Genomic DNA, 20,039 nt, shown 5'->3' with positions numbered 1-20,039 from the left:
TTAGAGTCTAATGAGGAAAGATTCTGATCTTACCCAGCTGCTCTGTTAACTGGTATTTCTTGACTTCCCTTTACTCCTTGTCTACTTTACTCTTCTTCCCCCAAGGGAAAAAGGTACTTTATACCTTCGGTGGGCCTAAGATGCAACCACTGATGTTAAGTTTAAAAACACACAAAAAAGTATACTTTCTACGAACCATTACGTGGGTATGCAAAGTATGAAAACAAGGACTGGGAGGACACACACCGAGCTTATAATAATGGCTGCCTCTGAGAAAGGGTGAAGGGATCAAGATCAGAGAACATTTAGCTTTTTTTCTAACAGGTTAAATTTTTTTTAAAGTACAGTTGATTTGCAATATTATGTTAGTTTCAGGTGTACACCAAAGTAATTTGGTTATATATACATATCATTTTTTCAAATTACTTTCCGTTACAGGTTATTACAAAATATTTGAACATACTTCCTTATGCTATACAGTAAATCCTTGTTGCTTACCTATTTGATGTAGTTTTTTTGTCTTAAAATTTTTTTAATTGAAGTATAGTTGATTTACAATGTTGTGTTGGTTTCAGGTGTACAGCAAAATGATTGTTTTATATATATATATATATACACACACACACACACACACATATATACATATTCCCTTTCACATTCTTCTCAACTGCCAGTCACTATAAGATACTGAATAGTTTCCTGTGCTACACAACAGGCCCCTGTAGTTTATCTGTTTTATACACAGTAGTACATAAATGCTAATCCCAAACTCCTAATTTATCCCTCCCCCGACAGCCACTTTGCCCCTTGATAACCAGAATTTGTTTTGTCTGTGAGTCTATTTCCAGTTTGTAAATAAGTTCATTTGTATAACATTTTTTTAGATTCCACATGTAAGTGATATATGATATTTGTCTTTCTCTGACTTCATTTAATATGATAATCTCTAGGTCCATCCATGTTGCTGTAACTGGCGTTATTTCATTCTTTTTTATGGCTGAGTAATATTCCATCGTGTGTGTGTGTGTGTGTGTGTGTGTGTGTGTGTGTTTATATACATATATACACATCTTCTTTATCCATTCATCTGCTGATGGATATTTACATTGCTTCCATGTCTTGGCTATTGTAAACAGTGCTACTATGAACACTGAGGTGCATGTATCTTTTCAAGTTAGAGTCTTCTCTGGATATATGTCTAGAAGTGGGATCGCTGGATCATACAGTAACTCTCATTTTAGTTTTTTAAGGAACCTCCATACTGTCCTCCATAGTGGCTGCACTAATTTGCATTCCCACCAACAGTGTCAGAGGGTTCCTTTTCCTCCACACCCTCTCCAGCATGTATTATTCGTAGACATTTTAATAATGGCCATTCTGACCAGTGTGAAGTGATACTTTATTGTAGTTTTGATTTGCTTTCTCTTATAATTAGCAATTGAACATGTGCCTGTTGGTCATCTGTATGTCTTCTTTCAAGAAACGGGCCTTTCAGTATTCTGCTCATTTTTTGATTGGGTTGTTTGTTTTTCTTATATTAAGCTAAATGAGCTGCCTGCATGTTTTGGAAATTAATTCCTTGTTGGTCTCACTGGTTGCAAATATTTTCTCCTATTCCGTAGATTGTCTTTGTGTTTTGTTTATAGTTTCCTTTGCTGTGTAAAAGCTTTTAAGCTTAATTAGGTCCCATTTGCTTTTTTTGATTTTACTTCCATTACTCTAGGAGAAAAAATACTGCTGTGATTTACGTCAAAGAGTGTTCTACCTAAGTGTTTTCCTCTAGGAGTTTTAGAGTACCCAGTGTTACATTAAGGTCTTTAATCCATTTTGAGTTTATTACTGTATATAGTGTTAGAGAATGTTCTAATTTCATTCTTTTACATGTAGTTGTCCAGTTCCCAGTACCACTTATTGAAGAGATTGTCTTTTCTCTGTTGTATATTCTTACATCCCTTGTTGCAGATTAATCGACCATAAGTGTGTGGATTTTCTGTCCTGTTTCACTGATCTATGTATCTGGTCTTGTGTCTGTATCATACCATTTTGATTATTGTAGCTTTGTAGTTTAGTCTGAAGCCAGGGAGCATGATTTCTGCAGCTTCATTCTTCTTTCTCAAGACTGTTTTGTCTATTTGGGGTCTTCTGTGTTTCCATACAAATTTCAAAATTTTTTGTTCCAGTTTTGTGAAAAATGTCATTGATAATTTGATAGGGATTGCACTGAACCTGTAGATTGCCTTGAGTGGTATGGCCATTTTAACAATATTGATTCTTCCAACCCAAAAACATGGTATATCTTTCCATCTGCTTGTGTCATCTTCAATTTCTTTCATCAGTGTCTTATAGTTTTCAAAGCACAGGTCTTTTGCCTCCCTAAGAAGATTTATTCCTAGGTATTTTATTCTTTTTGATACAATGGTAAATTGGATTGTTTTCTTAATTTCTTTTTCTGGTATTTTGTTGTTAATATATAGAAATGCAACAAATTTCTGTATACTAATTTTGTATTCTGTAACTTTACCAAATTGACTGATGAGCTCTACTGGTTTACTCATAGCATCTTTGGGATTTCCTATGTATAGCATCATGTCACCTGCAAACAGTGACAGCTTTACTTCTTTCCCAATTTGGATCCCTTTTATTTCCTTTTCTTCTCTGATTGCTGTGGCCAGGGCTTCCAAAATTATGTTAAATGAATGTAGCGAGAGTGGGCATCCTTGTCTTTTTCCTGATCTTAGAGGAAATGCTTTCAGCTTTTCACCGTTCAGTAGGATGTTAGCTGTGGGCCTGTCATATATTGCCTTTATTATGTAGACTTAGATTCCCTCTATGCCCACTTTCTGGACAGTGTTTTTAAAATCATAAATGGATGTTGAATTTTATCAAAGATTTTTCTGCATCCAATTAGATGATCATATGGTTTTTCTTCTTCAATTTGTTAATGTGGTCTATCACACTAATTGACTTGTGGCTATTGAAAATCCTTGTATCCCTGGGATAAATCCCACTTGATCATGGTGTAAGATCCTTTTAATGTATTGTTGGAGTCATTTTGCCAGTATCTTGTTGAGAATTTTTGCATCTGTGTTCATCAGTGAAATTGGCTTGTAATTTTCTCCTTTTTGTGGTATCTTTGTCTGGTTTTAGTATCATCAGGATTATGGTAGCCTCAGAGAATGATTTTAAAAAAGTTCCTTCCTCTGCAGTTTTTAGGAATAGTTTTAGAAAGATAGGTGTTAAGTCTTCTCTAAAGGTATGGTAGCATTCACCTGTGAAGCCACCTAGTTCTGAACTTTTGTTTGCAGAGATTATTATTATTATTATTATTATCACCATCATCATTATTATTACAGATTCTCTTTCAGTGATTGGTCTGTTCAAATTATCTGCTTCTTCTTGACTAAGTTTTGGCAGGCTGTATGTTTCTATACATTTGTCCAATTTGTTGGCATGTAACCACTCATAGAATTTTCATATGATTTTTGTATTTCTGCAGTGTCAGTTGTTATTTTTCCTCTTTCATTTCTTATTTTGTTTATTTGGGTCCTCTATTCTTGGTGAGCCTGGTTAGAGGTTTGTCGATTTTATCTTTGCAAAAAACCAGCTCTTGGCTTTACTGATCTTTTCTATTGTTTTCTGATTTCTATTTTATTTCCTCTCTCCCTATTATTTCCTTCCTTCTGTTGACTTTGGGTATTATTCTTATTTTTCTAATTCTTTTAGGTGGTAGCTTAGGTTAAATTTTTTCTTGCGTCTTGAGGAAGGCCTGTGCCACTATGAACTTCCCTCTTAGAACTGCTTCTGCTCCATCCCATAGATTTTGTAAGGTTGTGTTTTTATTGTTGTTTGTTTCAAGGGTATTTTCTAATTTCACTGTTGACCTATTGGTTTTTTAGTATCATATTGTTTAGCCTCCACATGATCATTTTTTCATATTTTTCTTCCTCTGGTTGATTTCTGGTCTCATACCATTGTGGTCAGAAAAGATGCTTGAAATAATTTCTATCCTCTTAAATTTGTTGAGGCCTGTTTTGTGTCCTTATATGTGGTCTATCCTAGGGAATATTCCTGTGTGTTTGAAAAAAATGTGTATTGTTTTTTTGGATGCAGTGTCCTACAGATAACAATTAAATCCAAATGGTCTATTGTGTCATTTAACATATCTGTTGCCTTACTGATTTTCTGTCTGGAAGATCAGTCCATTAATATTAGTGGGGTGTTAAAGTCTCCTAGGATTATTGTATTCCTATCAATTTCTCCCTTTTTGTCTGTATTTGTTTTATATATTTAAATGCTCCTATAGAGGATGCATATATGTTAACAAGTGCAATATTCACTTCTTGTATTGATTCCTTTTATCAGTGGATAGTGTCTTTTTCTTTCTTTATGGACTGTGTTTTAAAGTCTATTTTGTCTTATATATCACTCTGCCCACTTTTCTGTCATTTCCATTTGCATGAAACCTCTTTTTCCATCCCCACACTTTCAATCTGTGTGTGTCTTTTGCCCTAAAGTGAGTCTCTTGGAGGTACCATTTTGTAGGTTTTGTTTGTGTGTGTGTGTGTGTGTGTGTGTGTGTTTATATCCAATCTGCCATTCCATTTCTTTTGATTGGAGCATTCAGCCCACTGACATTTAAGGAAATTAGTGACAAGTATGTATTTATTGCCATTTTAAAACTTTTTTCCACAGTTGATTTTGTAGTTCTTATTTCCTTTTTCTTTGTGTTTCCTTTTGTGGTTTGATGGCTTTCTTTTGTATTATGCTTGAGTTAGTTTCTTTTTGGTTTTTGTGAATCTATTGTTTGTTATTGATTTGTGGTTTTCAAGTATGTTAACCCAGAACTATACCTACCTACTTTAGATTGATAGTCATTTAAGTTCAAACACATTCTCAATCATCTACATTTTTATACTCTCCTCCTCCACACTTTGAGATTTTTTATGTTCTATTTCACATCCTCATGTTTACTTTTGCTATTCATTGTTGTTATAAAGCTTTTACAGATTTTTTTTCACTGTTTTTAATCTATGTATTGGCTTATGTAAGTGATTGTCAATCCTTAGTATATATTTGTCTTTCCTATTGTGATTTTCACTTTCCCATAAAGTCTTGCTTCTATTTGCTCTTAATAATTCTTTTAAGCTAAGTTTAGTATTGCTGTACTCTTTGGGTTTTTTATTGTCTGAGAAATTCTCTCTCCTTCCATTATACACATGATAATCTTGCTGCATAGAGTATCCTAGCTTGCAAGTTTTCCCCTTTAGAAATTCGAATATATCATGCCATTCCTTTCTGGCCTACAAAGTTTCTGCAAAGAAATCAGCTGATAGCCTTATGGGATATTCCCCTGTAACTTACTCTTTTTTTCTTGCTGCCCTTAGAATCCTCTAACATTTGTCATTTTAATTATGATATGTTTGGTGTGAGTCAGCTTGGCAACTTGTTTGGAACCCTCTGTGTTTTCTATGCATAGATACGTGTTTCCTTCTTTAGGCTGGAAACAAAGTTTTCAAACATCATTTCGTCAAATATACTTCTCAATCCCCTTCTTTCTCTTCTCTTTCTGGAACCCCTATTATGCATGGGTTGGCACATTTTATATTATCCCATAGATCTCATATGTTGTTTTCATTTTTTTTTTCATTTGTCTTTTGATCTGCTGTTCTGACTGGGTGATTTCCATTATTCTGTCTTCCAGATCACTTGTTCATTCTTCTGCATTATTTAGTCTGCTACTCGTAGCTTCTAAATTGAATTTTAATCTCAGCAATTGAGCTGTCTAATTTTGATTGATACCTCTTTATAGTTTCTAGTTCCTTGTTACCGTGATCTGGATTTCTATTGATAATCTTTCTTAATTCCTTTATTTTCATTATCTCCTTTTTGAACCTGGGGTCTAAGAAACTAAAGAGGCTTGTTTTATTATTTGTTCTTTCAGAAGATTTATCTTGTTCTTTTAATTAGGAGTAGTTCCTCTGCTTTTCCATTTTACTTAAATTTTTCTGTCACTATGAATTTAGGTAAACCAGTTATCTACTGTGGTCTTGAAAGGCTGCTATTATGCAGGAGCATCCCTATGTAGACCATGTGAGTCCAGTATTTTTGGTGTGAGGACTTTTTCTGGTATGGATGTCAGCATGTCTTTCCTCAGTGTTCAGTTGTTATACCCTTGATATGCGGTATGACTGGAATGGTGATTGGAGCCTTCACTGGATGTTGTACAGGTCCTCCTCTTTGCTCTGTTACTGTCACAGCCCTGTGGGGGACAGGGTCTGCTCCCTAGTTCTCAAAGTAGAAGCCCTGAGAGTTGGGTTTGGTCAGGCTCCACTGCCCTTAAATGTGTGCGTTGTCCTAAAGGAGGTGAGTGCTGAAGCAAGTGAGGCCTGAGTAGTCACACTGAACCTAAGTGCCACCCATGCACAATCGTTCCGCCCAGAAGCAACCCAAGGTTGTATCCCTTTCTTCATCGTGTTCATTCCAGACCTAGAATTAGGCTGATGCTGGGTGCCAGGGTATTGTGGCTGCAGGAATCAAGGTGATTATGTGGCCACCAGGGTCTTGGGCTGCCTCTGTGGAGGACAGAGTGTTCTAAAGGGCCCAACTGAAGGGGTTATTATGAAAAATTGCTGTCAACATTATTCCTTCACTTTCAGAAATGCTTGAACCCCTAGTAATGGACAGAGCCCATATTCAATTTACAGTGTATCTCTCTTTATTTACTCACATGGTTGCTGAACAGTTCTTTTTTAAAAAACTTACCTGTTCTCTGGGTATACACACTTAGAGCCTCAGTTTTGCCACTAATGAACTGTATGAACTTAATAAAGTTCCCTGTCTCTGGGTGTCGGTTTTGTAATCAACCAGTTAAGGGTATCTTTAATATCTGTGATTTAACTTCTATCATTCCACTACTAGACAAGTATCTCAAACAAACAAAAAAATTGTGAGGGACCTATATAGATTCACTACAGAAAACAGAGAAATCCTACCAGCTTAAGATTGGAAGTATATAAAAACAGGTGTTTAGGACCACTGTGTATGGTTGTGTAGTCTGTGCACTGCAAAAAGAACCTGGCTGAAGGGGTTGCTTAAATACAGTGTCCATTGGGTCTGCTAAATATTACACATGGAGGAAGGGATGCCTTTTCCTTCTTAGATACGTGGCATCTACTCACTGAACTGTATTCTCACAATGTAGTGTCTGCTGAAAGATGGTGCCATTTTCTAATTAATCCACCCAGCAGGCTGTCCCTTTAAATTGCACAAAGGCATCTTATCTTATAGGTAGGTCAGAGGTGGCCTACAAAAATTGCACTATAAATGAATTCTACACTCCTGGGAATAATTGATCTCATCACATAAAAAGAACTCCGAAACACAAAGATGCAAGAAAAACCTTCAAGATGAATTTTTCTTCACATTGGTCATATTTAAACACACACATACACACACACAGACTCACATACACAGACTCACACACAAAAGAATTCTTCAGAGGAGAAACATTCATGAGCAAAAAGTTTTAGTCAAAGAAAAAACTTACCAAAAATCTTAATAAATCATGTAATACATAAAACTTTTACTGTTTTAAGACACTAAAACTTTTTGTGTCAATGGCTTCTGGAAAATACAGACACTATTTTTTTGTACTTACCCTCTTCACATAGAAATTGTAAAAATCAACAGAATAGTGTTTATAAAGCAGTTAAAATGCACTTAAAATATAAACATAAAGGATTTATTACTCTGGAGTGTTAAATTATTTTAAAAGTAACATTTAAATAAAAGGAGTAAAGAAATGTTTTAATGCCCCTAATTTTAAGATAACATCAAAATTAACAGCATGTAGCTTGTGATGTAGTTAGTCATAAGAAAGAGAATGGCAAGTGTGGGTGTATACATATATGGGCTACGTATACCTTAAGACATAAGTGATGTTGGAAATTATTTTGTAATAGCATTTAAAATTAACTCACCTAAAAAAAAATCATATGATTTTAATAATATACCTATGCCACAATATATAAATATAGCCTGGTAATCTCTATGGTGAACTAAGAATGAAAAACTGTAAGTAACAGAAAAACATTCTAGTAAATTTACACTAAGTTTGTTCTCTATAAAAAATCTAATAGGCTTTAATAGGTGTCTTCTATCTAATATAAAAATGGAAAGTACAAAATAGCATGAATGGAATTTCAGAGGTTGGTGTTATCTTATTAGCTAAACAAGATACTACAACCTACTATTTAACTCTTAAATCTTTTTAAAATGAGAGGATTATCAAAAAATTCACTTCATTTTAAGAACACAGTAAAAAAAATTAAAATTGTTAAAAAGAAATTTAGTAAGTTATTTTAATGTTTATTTTTCCTAGAAAAATGTCTTATAGATATGATCCCCTTTTGTATTCCCAAAACTGGAAGATGAACACGGCCACCTAGAGGAGAAAACATGATCAACAAACACACGCCAGCACATTTTCTTACTTCTTCTAGAGCATCTGTGTTTCAGATTTATAATATTTAAACTGTTCTAAAGGACCCAATTGAAGGGGTTAAGTATAAATGAAACAGACTTAGAGAGGATACTACAGTAGCAGTAATGGCCTAACAAAAGCTAAATAACATTCATTTTGCAGTGGACTTGACATTGACAAGTACAGCCTTTATAACTTACTGTGTGACCTTAGGTTACAAGTTACTTACTCAATCTAAAATCTATTCTCACTCCTGTAAAACGGAAATAATCTTATCTACCACAATGTGTACAGAGACTGACAGAGTCAGGCACATAGTAGGAGCTCAATGAATGGTAGTTCTTACAACCTGGTCAGAAAGCCCTCCTGCACTGGTCTCTCCTAATCCCTACCCAGGCCCTCCCTGACCCTCTCTGCTCTCGCAGATGTTTCCAGTACTGGCTGTTCCAAAGCTCCTCTACTAGAATTATTCAGAGTGTTGAAAAATGGGCTAATGGTTCCTTATGAGCCCTAATGAGGTAACAGCGTGTCACGTAAAAAACGTACATTTAAAAATATTTTCCTCCCACCTTGTAATTTCCTTCAGTTACCTCAACTCACATTCGCTAAGTCTGATCTTTATAAACCTGCAGAATAGTAAGCAAAATAAAGGGCCAGAGCAGTAAAGGGACCTACTCTACTGTTCCCTTTACTTGTACCTCTGGAAAATGAACCAGATTCTACAAGAGAACTGTACTCAGTAGTCCTCTTCAGTGACTAGCTATGAAGGGAGCAGTATTTCTCCTGAGTCAACTGTGCAGAGGCACAACCATCTGGCAGAGACTCAAATGTGTATTAGAAGCAAATCTCCCTCGTTCCCGAATATACACCAGCGGAGGGTTATGACTGTTGGGGTGGAGGGAGAAAGTGAACCCCTTCAACTACTTTTCTTTCTTGACTCTGAAAGCTGATAAAGAGAGTAAGTGGTGAGAAAGTGCAGGGAGCAAATGCACACTTCCTTCCACTTACTCTCTCCTAACTACCTTCAACCTAACTTACTGTTCCCACTGCTAAAGCTGAAACTGACAGTTATTGATCAACTTCTACTGGACAAAGGGGCTCGTTTGAATTCTCATCTTCCCCAATCTCTCCACCGAGGCATTCAAAACTCTCCCTCCATGGCTGATGAAATACAACATTTTTCTGTTTCTCCACTTTATTGCTCTTACTTTCTCTTCCCTGTTTAAGTGACACCCCTAATTTTCTGTTAATGAAAGGAAATGATTCTCTTATCTTTTCTCTCCTTACATTCTCCCTCATCAATTTAATCTGTCCCCTTGGTTTCTAGTCTCTAAGTATATGAGATCTGAAAAACCCTCTCTCAAACTCCATTCATGATTTCAAGATCCACAGCCATTTCCAACTGCTTAAATATCCTGCCTTATTGTATATATAAAACCACCTTTCTCTCTCTACCCCCTCACCTTCCAAGAGAAGAAATAGATCCCTCTCTGGATGTCTTATTTCTAGTAATGATCTCATCATTCTCCTAGTCATACTTGCTGGAGACCAGTGTCATCTTTGATACTTCCTTACGTCTTTCTAATATTCCAAATACATTCAGTTCCTCAATCCAGTAAGTCGTACCTCTATGATGTCTCTTCTATCCTTCTGCATTCCTATTGCCACTACTATAACTCAGATTTTTACCATTTCCCACATAGATGACTCCAAAGACCTCCTTAACTGGTATCTTTTCTTATAGCCTTCCTGTTGCTAAATTATTCTTTCTGAAGCATATCCGGGACCATGGTTCCTTGATGAAAAACTCTGAGTGAGCTTTCGCTGGCTAACAAACTTCTACTCAAGGAGGCACTCCAGGTTTTTAGACCTCATCTCTCCATTTTACTTTACACACACACACACATATAATAAACATATGTACATATACATATATACATACATTTTCATACACACACACACACACACACACACACACACACGCACCCCTATGTTAGAGCCAAGAGGACTTTTCTCTGTTCCTGAAACAATCCCTACATTTGAGCATTTCGTACTTTGGCGTTTATGAAGTTCCCTCTATCTAAAATACCTCTTCTCATTCTTTTCACCAACTTTCTATCTATTCTTCAAAACTGAGCCCAACTGCCATTTTCATGGAGGCTCTTTCATATCTTCCCCAATGGATGGTATTTCACTCCATTCCTTAAAACCTTTTAGCACTTTATATATACTTCTGCATCTCTGTCTCAGGGTATGTTCAGAACTTATTATCACTTGAAATTGCTTTTTTCTAGGATCTGGAGCTCTGAAATCTCCCTCTCTAATCAAATTTTCCTGTTCTTCCCCTACTCCATTGAATCTATTTTGGACTTATAGCAATCTCTGATCTTTCAATTAGGAATAATCTATGGTACAAAAAACCATTTTCTTAGTCTCTTGCTATCTTACTTTGTCACTTGGTCATCTCCCCATCCAAAATCCCAATGACACCATTTTAACAATAAGGATATCCATCTCTAACTGGGTATTCCACAGACTCCTCAAATTCAGCATGACTGACACTAAATTATCTCCTTCCATAAACTTACTGTCCTTATGCTCTCTAAGCTAATTAAACAACTTGAATTCCTTATTCATTGCACACATTCAGTCATTCACCAAGATATACTGCGACCATCCATCCCTCAATTTACAAATTCTTTGTCCCTAAATTAACATTGCTAATGAGGACTCCATCACTGTTTATCTAACTGGTCCTTTGGCCTCCAGTAGCTCCCACCTCCGATTCATCTTCTATTACAATAGTTAAATCTTTCTTAAATACATTGATCTAAAAGTGTCACTGTCCAGCTTAAAAACCTTCCAGGACTCTACATTTCCTGTAAGACAATATCCAAATTCCTAAGCATGGCAGTCAATCCTATTACCTGCTCTTTCTCCAAACACAGATCCTACGTTAAGGACACTGAGACACACTCTTCTCTGCTTTCATGTAATCACCACTCCATGTTGGTGAAACTGTTCTCACTCAGGTCTAGTTCACCTATCCTGGGAAGACTGCATGAGACTGCTCCATTTTCCCAGCTCCCAAACAAAGTCTCAGTCACCTCCTCCTCTGCATTTCCACATTACTTTGCTCATGTAGCTAACAGACCTCTTTCCACATATACGATATTACACATGTACTCACTGGTCTTCCTCCTCCAGTTTGGGGACTTCTTAAAACAAGCTTTTTTTTTTTTTTTAACCATTTTTTATTGATTTATAATCATTTTACAATGTTGTGTCAAATTCCAGTGTAGAGCACAATTTTTCAGTTATACATGAACATATATATATTCATTGTCACATTCCTTTCTCTGTGAGCTACCATAAGATGTTGTATATATTTCCCTGTGCTACAAAAACAAGCTTGTTTTTAATCCATCTTTACGTGCACAAGATCTAGTATGGCACATAAAAACTTTCAACAATTGTTTACAAAATAAATAAATCTAACTTTAGAACACCTAAAATCAATCTACCCTAAATGTTTTATCAAATAATCTAGAGTAGAAACGGTAGAAAAGTATGAGTGAGTCCTAAACACATAGGAAAAATGAAATGAGAGGGTGATTCCGGACACTTGCACCAGGTCCCGAGGGGAGGGCAGGGACAGAAGGGCCACTGAGCTTACACTTCTCTCTTCACCGCTTTTCCCGCAGACTGCAGAGCCACACCGGGATAACAGGACTACAGGGAGGAAGCAATCAAGCCAGCAGAGAAATGTAGGGGGTGAGGCAGAAGGAGTGAGTGGGGAAAAACAAAACCCTCAACTGAAGCTGCAAAAAGGGAAGTGTCCAGGGCAACGGACTGCACACTCCGGCTTGCTCATGACTGCACACTATCGCCACCCTCGCTGCTTCCACCACCCTTGTCCATGACTACCATGTCACTACGAGGACTGCTATCAGGTGCCAGACACCATGCTATAAACTGCCACATGTATTATTCAACGTTCATGACAACCCTATTAGCAAGGTGTTAGTCACATTCAGAGACAATTAAAACAAAAAAAACCCCTAAAAACAATTAACTACACTGCCCAAGGTTTCACAGCTAATATGTTAAGTCCTAAAGCCAGAATGTGAACAAGGAAGGATCAGGTTTCCGAACCCATTCTCCTTTTGCTCTACTATTCACGGGTCAAGTTACACATAAGTTGGAGACTGGCTTTATTGCTTTTGTGTTATTTAGTTATGTTTGTAAGCACATCTTATTTTCTCTAGTACTAATAAAGGTATTTTTGAGGGTAGAATCCATGTCTAATATTTTTTATTTCTTCCCCAGCATCTCATAATGAGCCTTCTTTATTTGATTCATTTCTCACTGTACTTGTGTACTAGCAGAAATAAAAGCGAGGTACCTCAGGCCCTTGTTAGCATTAAGTCAAATACAAAAATAGATGATTTAGCAACTTTGATAACTGTATGTGCTGGGGTAAAGTCATCGATGGTAATAGGCCCCAAAACACAAACCACAGTTAAGGTTAGTTTGGGTTTGATACAATATTAAAAGTGCTATATAGGATATATTGATTGCTCTTTTCTTCATATCTGGGCATAAATATAATAATGACTAGGAGCAGTCATACACTATATCAAGCACTCGAACAACTTACTTAAATGTGGAAATAAACATGCTTTAAATAATGGCAAAACCTTTTTCAGTTCTATTTTAGAGATATAAAAACATATGAGAGTGGACATATATCTTCTACATACACTGAGTTCTAATTTCAATGTCAGCACATCAGGCAAAAATCAGTTAGAGACAAAACAACCCTTGAAAAATTCCTTAAGTTTCCCTTAAAGCCTCCAATTCATCTTCTATTACAACAGTTAAATCTTTCTTAAATACACTGATCTAAAACAGTACTCCAGCTCTCAATAAATCTATCTCAGACAGCTTTTCCTCCTATATGGAACAGATCACTTTTTCTTCTGCTGCATGCCACATGAAGTCTTTGGCTCATGTTCAGGGCCAAATTGAATGAAAAGGCGTTCCTTTACACACTGGAATCATATTCAACACTGTGAGATTCTTACACTGTATCAGTTCCTGTAACAGGTATTTAGGAACTGATTCCTTCTGAGACAACAGCAGATTTACATTTTCCATCTCATGATTGCTAGGCATATGTTCATTGTGAAAAGAGAGCTAGAATTACCACTGTATTTAAATTATTTGGTGTTTTGCTTTTGGGTGTTTTGGTTTTAGTTTTGGTTTTTGGCTTGAGCCCCAAAATTTGATTTTGAATAAATTATATTCCCAGAAATGAGACTCTATTGTATGTGCTATCCCTTATTTATTTTGCAACCACAGATGTCTAGAAATTTGAGCAATAATCAAATATTATAGTGTAACATCTAAAAAAATAAAATAATTAACCTATCTTACCTTCATCTATTGATGCTTCACTACTGTATCCATCATACTCTGCAGATAGAGGACTATACTTTTGTCTTGTTTCCCAAGTATAGTTCTTTTGTCTACAATCTGTCATTGGTAGTCTGGAATTGTGTGTTCTCGATAAGGCCTCATGATATTTACCCAGTGCTTCATCTTCACTTTCAGAGGATGAACCATGTTCATCTTTGTCCATATAGGAATTATCTATTCAGAATGACAAGGAAAGCAGATCAAAATTTAAGGCAATAAAATATGATGAACTTGCTATAGTTTTACATACACATATGTTATATGCTTGCTTATATGTGTAATATGTCATATATACTCATACACAGAAAATGCTTATATATGTAATAGTCATATACATTCATACACAGAAATCACATAAACATATATACATATATACATAATCTGAATTTTCAGCTTTAGAAAAATATAATTTTTTCATTTAAGAAATCCAAGCTTTAGATTTTTATATTTTTATGCAAAAAAACTGATTCATATATTTAATTATATAATGTTAGTCACAGGGATTTTCCAACCGTGGTACAGATAAAATGAATAATAGGGCTTGCCCTCTTACACAATTTTTTTAAAGCATCAGTAGCACACAAAGAAAGTCAAAACTATTGCCAACATACATGGATCTGATTCAAATAATTCATGTTACAAGAAACATTTCTGGCTATTTCCTTAGCCAAAATTTTTATAACTGATGATCCTTAATGCTAGAAGTAGAACAAAAAAATGGACAGACATATACTATTGATGGAATTATAAATGGTACAACTTTTCTAGAGAGCAATCTGGTAATACATATCAAACTTTGAAATCTGCATAGTCTTTTACCCATTTCTAGGAATTTATCAATTCCATTTCTAAGAATTCAGCCTAAGAAAATAATTAACAGGTGACCAATGATATGTATTTGAGGCAATTTACTACACTGTGTTTAATAGCAAAAGAAAACAAAAATAAAATATAACCTGAAAGTCTATCACTGGGCCTAACTTAAGTAAATTATGATATATCTATGCGATGATACACTATGCAGTCATTAAAAATGAGGGGTGGACTTACAAGAATTCACAGGGAAAGAATAATTATCACATCATGTTAAGAGAAAAGAGAAAGTTATAAAACAGAAGTTATATTCCCATTAAAAATCTATATATGCATACACATGCCTCCATGCAACATGTATACACACATCCATGCAGTATATAGTTATACATACATATAAAAATGTCTGGAAGCATATGCACCAAACTTAACACTTACTATCTGTGGAAGGTAAACTTACTCGAGATATAAAAACATATGAGAGTGGACATATATCTTCTACATATACTGAGTTCTAATGTCCAAATATATATCCAAATTTCAAATAAATATATCCAAATTTCAAATAAATTTTTCATATGGTGAATTAATTGACTTAATATTACTTTAAGAAGCACTAGTTATCACAGTTTTTTTAAAATGTAAAAAATTTGAAACTGCATCATGTTGAGATTCATTTAAACCAAGATGCAACCTTCTCAGAATTATAAAACAACTATAGAAAGATGAAGAGACCACAGCAGTTAGAATTTATTAGTTTAGTCTAGATATTTCTCTCATAATATTCCATTAACATCATCCACGCTAGAAGAAACAAGATTTGAAATTCAGGTGAGGAGACACAGAATAAGCAACTTTAAAATACAGGATAAAAATGGAATGTTTAGAGTTAGAAGTTAAGGAAGCTTGGTAATCACTAGTCTAAGTTCCACTTTTTAATTCTGTAAAATAAAGCCAACAAAGGGTAAACCTACGACTAATGTCATATTCTGCACTATCCAAAACAGTAGTCACCAGTCACATGCAGTTATTTCAACTAATTAGAAATAAAATTAAAAATCCAGTCCCCCAGTGCCACTAGCCACATTTCAAGTGTTCAACAGCCACATGTGGCTAGTGGTTACTATATGGAGTGATACAGATATGCAGAGCTTTCCCATCATTGCAGAAAGTTTTACTGGGTGGTGACAAGATAATGGCATGTCTGCTCTAGAACCTAGGCACCCTGACTCCCAACTTTTAGCACTCTGTGGGATACCATGGTGGTGGTCTTAAGACAGCAGGGGAGCTCCGAGGAGGGTAACCAGAAATTCTATAGTCATACTTCAACTATTATAAAATATTACCTAAAGTAGTCCTGCATTCAGATATAGAAGGAAACTCCTCCTCCTCTTATTATAGGTTATAAGCTCTGTCAGAACCTAGAACATGGAACTAGTAATATTACAGTTTGCTATCTGAAGGGATAATCCACATGGGTCAAATGATTTTCAAAACAATTTTTAGAATATAACATGTTTAAGTTTAGTACTGACTATAATCTAGAACATTTGAGAGACATTTGGTTTCTTTAGGTACTAGCACACTTCTTAATGAAAACAAATGAAAACAAAATTTAGAATTCTGTACTGCTACCTATGAAGTATTTATTGCTAGTGTCCACTCTGTTATTTAATGAATAAAATAATATGTAAACAATCCCACTTAGTTTTATTTCTCTATTAATTTTTACTACTTCAAGTAATAAGGTTATCAAAACTAAACCAAAGCTACCTACCAAAGCCCACTGAATCTGATATTTAAAAAACTGCTAGAAGAATTGACTTCAAAACGGGTGTATAAAACCTCTTTTAATTAGCTCATCCATCCTGGATAAGCCTCTACTATATCATTTAAAAATCATTCATACAATTGATAAATAGCAGATCCCTACTATGCATGAAGTCATGTAGCAGAATTGAAAATGTCTTCATTTCTACTGCTACTCAGTTTTCTGTCATTTTATGAGAATGCAAACATTTACAGAATTTTATGAGAATGTAAACAAACATTTAAAGAATTCCAGATATATCTTTTACAAGTAAAATCCAGTGCACTTCTGGTGATCAGATCAGTAACGAGTGGAAAAGACTAAAGGACAACCAGGAGAAATTACTGGCAATATGAAGCAATTCTGCAACCAAAACCAAGTAACTGTTGGCTAATTGTTTTGAAAACTCTAACTGCTTAGCTGGAATCTCAATTCTACATAGAGAACTCATGAATAATAATAGATTGTTCAGGTATACACACTGGAAACACAACCATCATATAAAACTCTTAATGTATGATTAAATGAATAGACACATATTCACGTTATTCAATAAAACAAAAATCTATCGCTCTCAAGGAAAAACATAAAACATTCAATAGGTTCTTATTAGGACAGATTGTGAAGAGCAACACTGTATAAAGGACTTAAGGGTTGGTTACAAAAATAAAAAATTTTTAAATTCAACTATTTAAAAAAAAAAACCACCGAAACATCCCCATCCCCCAGCAACACTCTTGCTTTCTGAGAGGACCCAGTCCTCTGGGAATGCTCTTGCCTTCTGAGATGGCCCGCACTCTGTCTACGGGGTGTGTATCTCCCTGAATAAACTTGCTTTCACTTTTAAATAAATAAATAAATAAATAAATAAATAAATAAATAAATAAAATAATCTATTACAAGATTGGAGAATAAAAGAATAAAGAAAATAAAGGTAACAATCTGCTTTAAAAAAATAAAATAAAATTCAAATCCTCCCAGTAAGAGGATCCAGAAAGTCTTAAATTAGATATAGAGACAAGTATAGAAAAATTCAGAAATTTGGATGATATTTTCCTAATTAAAAAAATCAAGAGACAGTTTTATCACTCAAACTTACACTAGGAGACCTCACCTTTTTCTGGTATTATCTTAGAATATTTTTCATCTTTATTCTTTGCTGTTCCTTTCTTGGCAGAAATGGCTTCACTTTTCTTTGTTTGTATGTCTCCTTTCACTTTGTAGTATTGTGTTGGATTCATTTGTTCTTTGATTTTTCCATGTACCTTATCTTTAGAATTACTTGATGGCACAGGATGCGTGTCTTCTTTCTTCGTGGGTTTCTGCATCTTATGTCTATTGCTTTCCAAAATATCTTTTGAAGAACACTCATTTCCTTTAGATCCTTTACTCTTAATATGTTTTTCGGCTTTCTTTAAATAATTTTCTTTAATTTCTTGATACCTTACCTCCTTTAAGTCATGCTTACCATTGTTGGAAATTCCTAATCCATTTTTTCTGTCAGTACTTTCAAGGTCTTGACAAGCAGATCCGGCCCTTGCATTTGGTTTGATAACTGATATCCCACCATCACTCACGTGGCCTTTCAAAGAAGAATTACCAGTACTATTGGTTTCTTGATTTTCTGATAGAGTCTGTTGTCTAGTGTTAATATGTTTAAATAGTCCTTCTTCATTCATTCCTTGATCATGCTTTTGTGAAACTGAAGTATCATAACAATTTATTTGATATGCTCTGTGCTGTAAATTGGATTTTGTTTTCTGACAATTAATGTTTTGGGGCACTTCTGGTAACATGGCATGTTCTTGTTTAGAAATATCTACAGCTTCTGCTGCCGCAGAGGCTTCCTCCTCCAGGCGAAAGCCACTCATCATACTCGTCACCTGCTCAGCGACTGAGTCTGTGAGAGCACAGCTGACTTCCCCCACAGCAGCAGTCAAATCTTCCACAGCATTACTGATTGTGTCCACCAGAGAGGACACTGAAGGCAGATTCTGCTGAAAATTTCTGAAAAATGCCATTTTCTAACTCCTTGTTCCTAAAAAGTGCAATAATGGAATTTTCTCTTCTCAAAATATCAACCACTTTGGAGTTTGGATTCAACATTTACGTAAATGTTGTTACTCATTAGCTCAATATTAATATTTCATATCGTGGCTTTTAATCTTTCTGTAAATGCTTATGCAACGGAAGAAATATGCTGAAGTAAAGACTCTTCCAAAAAAAAAAAAAATCAAACCACTTGGTTTAAATGTTTAACGACATTTTTTCCCACTGCACAGCTATCGTAACAGCAGCAAGACAATATTTTTCCCTCAAATACTATTGGGTTTTTATTCTATACCTGCAAGAAGAAGTATAAAAAGGATTTTATTATGTACTTTTTAGTTTATTTATTAATAGTCTATGTATGGGAACTACTCTATCTTATTAACAAAGTACCAATATCATTTCAAATTAAAAAATATATTAAAAGGAAAATATCTAAACAATTTTGCATACAAGTTAGAACAGGGGAGAGGAAAGGGTGAACACCTGCTGAGTGGTTACTATGTGTAAGGCATGGCGATTTACAAGCTTTACCTTACTTATCTTACAATAATGCTCGGAGGTAAGTATTATTATTCTTATTTAATAAGTGAATGAAAAACAGTCTCAGAAAAATTAATAAGGTCCCCGAGACCTTTCCCATGGATCCTCAAGGTCAGAATTATTTTTACAATAAGAGTAACAGGATATTTAACTTTTCACTTTTATTCATTCACAAATGAGCACTGGGGCTTTTGCAGGGGCCATATGACAGATGGAATGCAGAAGCAGACGTGAGAATCCAGTTGTTTCTTTCTTCTATCCCAGTCATTAAAGAGATTTGCAACGTAAAAGAATGTCACTCATCTCGTCAAACATTTGTTTTTGGTTTTAGAAAATACATAGTTGTTTAAAAAAGTAATACATTTATATTAACATTCATAAGCTTACTGTTGATTTTTAAAAAATAAATTGATAAAAAATTTTTAATTTTTTCAGCCTTTAACTTCTAATTTGGTACATGTCTGTAGCCACAACTCACATAAACAAAAAGCTCTCTAGGGTCCTCGATAATTTGTAAGAGTGTAAAAGGGTAAGACCAAAAAAAACCAGAAACGCTGGCCCAGAGAAGTAGTGGCGTCTGCTACAAGAGGTATCTTTGACCAGTTCATTCTATACAAGTGACAAAAAAACAGGACTGATGTGAAGTATGAGAAACATTAAACTTGATCAAACCCAAACCACATAAAGTACTCTACTTTCCTAATGCAGAAGCTAGATGATGTAATTCAATAAGCAATGACTTTTACAAACTATGAAGCTATCACCTTTTAAGATACTCAAAGTAAGAGAAAAGCATCTCTCCGACTAAGTACATGGACAAGAAAAGCAAGGTTTCTTTCCTACTGTTCCTTAAAATTCTTC

General features: G+C 35.0%; 1 protein-coding gene across 1 annotated transcript in view; it reads right to left on the bottom strand.

Moving 5' to 3' along the window:
* SYT14 (synaptotagmin 14) overlaps window positions 1-18,607 on the bottom strand; it is a 102,533-nt gene extending 83,926 nt beyond the window's left edge. Inside the window, exons 1-2 of the mRNA XM_072948244.1 lie at window positions 17,701-18,607; window positions 13,922-14,137 (exon numbers count right to left, since the gene is read on the bottom strand). Coding sequence (XP_072804345.1) covers window positions 13,922-14,137; window positions 17,701-18,607 — 1,123 coding nt within the window. The remainder of the gene's footprint in view (window positions 1-13,921; window positions 14,138-17,700) is intronic.
* Window positions 18,608-20,039: the final 1,432 nt, after the last annotated feature.

This window comes from Vicugna pacos, chromosome 23 (genome assembly GCF_048564905.1).
Source record: "Vicugna pacos chromosome 23, VicPac4, whole genome shotgun sequence".
NCBI classification, from domain to species: domain Eukaryota; kingdom Metazoa; phylum Chordata; class Mammalia; order Artiodactyla; family Camelidae; genus Vicugna; species Vicugna pacos.
Note: the sequence above shows the minus strand (reverse complement) of the source record. Positions and strands in the feature narration are given on the sequence as shown.